Below are 6,043 nucleotides of genomic sequence, written 5' to 3' on the forward strand. Positions count from 1 at the left end.
CTCAGTACAATACAGGAAAAGCAGACGAATTATTAGTCATCGATAGAGCAATGCGCTGGCGAAAATAGGTATTGTCCATATTTATCTATTTTCTATAAAATATGTTAGAGTGAGAACCATAACCCTAGGTCCTGTTTGCCTCTATTTGAATTTAAGTGATTTTGCAATTAAGTTGTTTTTATATAAGTAATTTTTAATTAGGTTGTCTTTTACCAAATCTCAAATTATTGGTTCCTATAAATATACATCGATAGGACTAAATTCAATACTTAAACCATTGATCTCTCTCATTCAATAATTTTTTTACTACTTCGCTTAGTTGTGTCCACCTGCTGCGTGTCCAAAAAACTTATATAAATAACACATAATTTGGTGGATTATTCTTTTTTATTATACTCCAATCTAACACATAATTTGGTGTGAGTTTCTACAACCTTCAAAAAATGATGGGTAAACTAATATGTTTGAGTCGAAGTACCTAATATCCTACCTTTAATATGTTTTTGACTTATATAAAAATAAAAAGTAAAAGTTATCTTTTACTTTAAAGTTAAAATGGATTTGAACGAAGGAAGTGGAGCACAAGAAGAAGAGATGAACAACACAATTGCTACTGATGAGTATTATTTTGCTCTCAACATTGTTTATATTTATCTATTTTTCAGCTTTGATTTTGTTTTTCTTAGTTAATTACTAAACTAATTCTCAAGTTGGACAAAAAAATAAAAACTATGAAATTAAAGAACTGTATAAAGAAATTATTTCATTAAACTGTGCCTCTCCCTTTTTCTAGAAGTTGTTATAAAAAACCATAAAGACAATCTTTAGGATTACAATTCAACATGAAATAAAAACTATGAAATCAAAGAACCATATAAAGGAACTATTTCACTAAACTATTGCATTTTTTAGAAGTTGTTAAAGAAAACCATAAAGACAATCTTCATTCCTACCGGGTCCACCATAGTAAAAGAAAAATCCTGCCTCTGAACTAAACCCACTTTTTATATTATAACAATTAGGATGATCTACTGAAAACTTGGGTTCTGGAGGGTCAATCCATATGTTGGAAGAAACCTTAACTTGATTATTACTAAAAAATGCAGCTTTTCCAAAACCCTCTTCAGCAAAATGGCCACTACCCATGGAAGTGGCAGTATGATACCCTGAAGGGTTTATATCCAATACTTCTCCACCAAATTGAACTAAATGTGCTTCACCTTTTAACTCTGTGAATAGGTTGTTTGGCCAGTACCCAAGTATATGTCCATCTCCATATCCAAGCCACCAATTCCCACTATCCGTATCCTTCATACACAAATTTATAGAATCATTAAGAGCAGTATGTCATCGTGACAATGTAACTATGATTTAAAAGTTAATTCGGGTGTTCTCATCAAAATATTACCTGCTCGATCTTTAAGTTGAGACCACATTGATCATTATCATATACCGAAGTCTGATCAATTGCACTTTCAAGATATATAATATAAGTTTGGATCTTCCTCTGCTCTAAGTTTGGATGATTGTAAAAGTGATTTCGAGTTTCTATTTATAAGCAAGTAAAAAGATGGAAATGACAAGGATGCCCTTCAACTTGAAAATGGGAGGGAAAACTTTTCCTCTTGTGGCGCCCGCCACAAGGCCAATCAGAGGCGCCTTAGTGGAAGTAGTGGGGAACGTGGCAGTTGAGGGAAGTTGAGCTTGGACACGTCATGGTAGGGTCTATGGCGCCAACCATGGGGTAGGCCACAAGTACAAAATGCTGAATTTTAGTCAACAACGTGGTTTCAACTTAAAGATCGAGCAGGTAATATTTCTACAACAACATTAGGCCGCAATTACACTGTGGTTTATAATCACAACATCTGTAACCACAACTATTTCCCCGATTACATATTTGCAACTTCAATCTTAAATCATAGTTACATTGTCTCGAAGGCATATTGCTCTTAATGATTCTATAACTTTGTGACAACATTTATTTTTATTTGTGTATGAAGGATACGGATAGTGGAAATTGGTAGGTCTCGAAGGCATATTGCTCTCGAAGGCAATTACACAAGTTACAAATAGGTTTCTTCCAACATATGGATTGACCCTCCGGAACCCAAGTTTTCAGTAGATCATCCAAATTGTTATAATATAAAAAGTGGGTTTAGTTCAGAGGCAGGATTTTTCTTTTACTATGGTGGACCCGGTAGGAATGAAGATTGTCTTTATGGTTTTTTATAACAACTTCTAGAAAAAGGGAGAGCAATAGTTTAATGAAATAATTTCTTTATACCGTTCTTTTATTTCATATTTTTTATCTTTTTGTCCAACTTAAGAAAAATAAAATCAAAGCTGAAAAATAGATAAAATATAAACAAAGTTGAGAGCAAAATAATACTTAGAAGTGGTATTCATCAGTAGCAATGGCGCTGTTCATCTCTTCTTTTTATGTTCCACTTCCTTCGATCAAATCCATTTTAACTTTTAAGTAAAAAATATTTTTTATTTTTTATAAGTTAAAGACATATTAAAGGCAGATATTAGGTACTTCAACTCAAACATATAAATGAGGAGTTTACCCATCATTTTTTAAAGTTGTAGAAACTCCCACCAAATCATGTGTTAGATTCGAGGATAATAAAAAAGAATGATCAACCAAAATACAAAAGTTCATGTTCCGCTTTGAATTCTCTAGCTGAACTCAATAGTCAAGAGCGAAAATCAATTTCCTAACCACTTTGTATATGTAATAGTCCCTTAAGATTGGAATGATATTTTTCGGAACATCTATATGCATGTTCTTTGGTTAAACTCAAACAACTCATTTTTGAGATTTTTTTTTTTAAATAATCATGTTTTTCAAAAAAAATACGAAAATAACCAACTTTTCAAAAAATAATCCAAAATAATCATGTTTGGGGGAGGATACGCCAGGGGTGTTGGCGCACCCCCTAATAAATTAGAGGAGGCGTCAGATGTATTGGCGCCAATGCATTGGGCTCCTAAAGGAGGAGCCAATGCATGTGGCGCCTGCCTTGCCCTCCTAAAGGAGGCGCCAAGGGCAATGGCGCCTACATGGCCCTCCTAAAGGAGACACCAAGGGAAATGGCGCCTTAGTGTGTGTGTGTGGTGGATGTATGCACCACCACATCTGGCGCATACACCCCCTGTTATTTTATTTTTTATTTTTTTTCTATTTTAATATTTTTTAATTATATTTTTTTTATAATATTTTTTGTTTTTAATATTTAAAATTTATTATTTAATACATAATAAATAAAAATAAAAATAAAACAACTTCATTAAATATATAATAATTGATTACATTAGAAAGACCAAAAACCTAATGACCCGCCCGATTATAACGTCCCCTGGTTCCACATCCCGGTGCGTTAGGTTGTCTCCGAGGTCTCCCACGATTTTCATGAGGTGTTTGTGGTCTTTGGGTGCTGACCTGATCGAGCGATGGCTGGTTGGAAGGTCCGACAGAAGTTCCGGCGGTATTTGAGAGATGTGTCATCATTTGCTCCCAATATCCGGAGGGGCTCTGGCCAACGACACTTCCGAAATGGAGTTCGGTGCCCATGTCATCGTAGTTAGGGCGCTGGGGTTGGGTGAATTAGGGACGATATAGTTGCCCAAACTGAGCCATTGAGTCGTTTTGAAAACGAAGCAATGGTTCTTGGGGCGTACTATAGTTAAACAGTGGTTAGGTGTTAATTGGTGGGGGGGCTACGATGACGTGACCCATATGAATCATCTGGGCTATAAACGGTTGTGGTTGCGGGGTTTGGTTCTTGGTGTTGTGTTTGGGTGGGTGGTATGAATGGATTGCGACGTTGGATGGTTCGTTGTTGGGTGGTTGGCATGAACGGGTTGCTATGTTGTGTGTGTTGTTGTTGTGTGTATGTGGTCGGTTGATGTTGTGTGGTTGGTTGTTGGGTTTGGGTGGGTTCACATTGGTGTTGGGTGGTGAATTGAGGTGGGGCATACGATGACGAAGCAAGTTGGCGTGGATCCATCAAATACCGCGGCTCAGATACAAATTGTTGAGTTGTTACAGACCTAAATCATGCCATATATTGTTGAGTCGGTATTGCACCTTGGATGACTGGTTCGTTCAAGATGTGTTGTCGTCGATTCCTCCATTGACGACACATGTCTTTTGCAAAGTCTCTCCAGTCAGAATAATCCCACTGTTCATCGACCATCTTTTGATGCCAATTCCCCAAACACGTGGGAGATTCTGGAAAATGTTGTAGCATTCCAAACTGCAGTTTGACCCGGTCACTTTGGTGCATTTCAACTGTAGTGAATCGGATAATCGGTGTCTTTGTTGTTCAAACTGCAGCATCGTCATGGTTCACATCATGATTCAGACCCAGATATGGCCTCCAAACAAACTGTTAAACAAAACCAAATGGTTAGATGGAAAATAATTTGAGAAGTAATTTTAAATTATAACAAGTTTGGTAGGAGTATTACATCATCATGTCCAATGTGGTCCAATAGATTTCGATAGACTACAATAGCGTATTTCGGACACCTATTGTAGTTCATTCCCCTTACTGGCCACCTAAGATAATAAGAAGAAATGAAAAATATTATTTAGTGTTCATTATAATAATAAATATAATTAACTAAATGGTGAATGGTAAAGTGCTAGACTTACTTGGTTGCAAAGGGGAACCCGAATGGGCGCTCATTTATCGGGGCGAGCGACGGCATCCTAGACCACCCCCAAGCTTGAAGCAAATAAGCACATGAAAAAAAAGTACAGGTATTCTTTTTTGCAGTTCTACACATTGCAATATATAGATGGGCCAACACAGCTGAACCCCAACTATAACTGTTTACCTTATTGATGTTGCGTAATAAAGGTAAATACATTATATTCACTGAATTACCTGTACTTTCTGGAAACAAAAAGTTACCAAATAAAATCATAATATAACACCGAGCTTTTATTATTTTCTCATACTCGGTTGAATCTTCGGACAGTACTATACTGACATAATATTGTTTAAGGTATTTTAAATTTATACCTTGCCCCCTTGCTTTACCGGATGTGTCTCCCTCAGTTTCGTCGTCTAACAAAGGGGCGCCCAGTAATTCATTGCATATATTGTTGTCTTGGTTAACTTGCCCATTCACTGCCTTTCCATCTATACGAAGACCCAACAACATGTACACGTCCTCAAGTGTGACGGTACACTCACCAATCAGAAGGTGAAATGTGTGGGTCTCGGGTCTCCACCTCTCCAACAAAGCCAGAATGAACTTGTAGTCCACCGAGTACGAAACAATGTTTAGTAGATTTCCAAATCCACATCCTCTAATATATGGTTCTATTAAAGGATCATGGGGTACATATTCATGTACACGACATCTAAACCGCTTCGGATCCTAATATAAAAAAAATAAGAAAATACAATTAGAAGAAGAAATACATACTCAAGAAAGATGTATTAGATGTAATCCAGAAATAGAAACTAAGAAGAGAGAGATTACAAAGGTATAACACAAAGAAGATATGTATTAGAGGTAATCCAGAAATAGTAACTAAAAGAGAGAGATAACATACAAATGCCGAGATATTCTTGATTGTGCCTTTGTGTTCATCGCCCATAGTTAACAAAGACATGATTCGATTTTGCAAAGCTTGAGTTTGTTAGATGAAAGAAATGTGGTAGAAGAAAATAGTGTGATGAAGATGATTTGATATTGTTGATATGAGAGACTATTTATAGATGAATGAGTGAGTAGGTTTAGAAACCAAAAAGAGTGTGATTGGTTGCATGCAAAGGCAAGAGGAGACAAGTGAATGACAAAAGTGAATGACAAAATTCAGCATGGAAGGTCATGTGAGGAATCTACTAGGCGCATGTGAAGAAATCACATGCAAGGGGAAGAGGAGCCCTTGACTTTGGCGCCTACATGTGATTTTTCACATGCAAGGAAGAGGCGCCCTTCCTCTTGGCGCCTAAGTGTATGGCAATTGGAAGGGGCGCCCTTCCTAGTGGCGCCTATGTTTTGATTTGTGAAGAGG

At 36.7% G+C, this 6,043-nt stretch overlaps 1 protein-coding gene across 1 annotated transcript; it reads right to left on the reverse strand.

The window, feature by feature from the left end:
• Window positions 1–918: 918 nt before the first annotated feature.
• On the reverse strand, window positions 919–3,514 carry LOC127122462 (uncharacterized). Its single transcript, XM_051052800.1, has 3 exons — window positions 3,449–3,514; window positions 1,409–1,459; window positions 919–1,308 (listed from the first exon to the last, which is right to left on the reverse strand). The coding sequence occupies exons 1-3, from the start codon at window positions 3,512–3,514 to the stop codon at window positions 919–921; spliced, it is 507 nt and encodes a 168-aa protein (XP_050908757.1).
• Window positions 3,515–6,043: the final 2,529 nt, after the last annotated feature.

The sequence above is a fragment of the Lathyrus oleraceus genome, chromosome 2, assembly GCF_024323335.1.
Source record: "Lathyrus oleraceus cultivar Zhongwan6 chromosome 2, CAAS_Psat_ZW6_1.0, whole genome shotgun sequence".
NCBI classification, from domain to species: Eukaryota; Viridiplantae; Streptophyta; class Magnoliopsida; order Fabales; family Fabaceae; genus Lathyrus; species Lathyrus oleraceus.

Coding starts and splice junctions, on each gene's coding strand:
- LOC127122462 (XM_051052800.1), bottom strand. CDS start 3,514: ATGACACATCTCTCAAATACCGCCGGAACTTCTGTCGGACCTTCCAAC. Junction 1,460..3,448: donor ACCAGCCATCGCTCGATCAG/GTCAGCACCCAA, acceptor GCAATTGATCAG/ACTTCGGTATATGATAATGA. Junction 1,309..1,408: donor TCAACTTAAAGATCGAGCAG/GTAATATTTTGA, acceptor TTGTGTATGAAG/GATACGGATAGTGGGAATTG.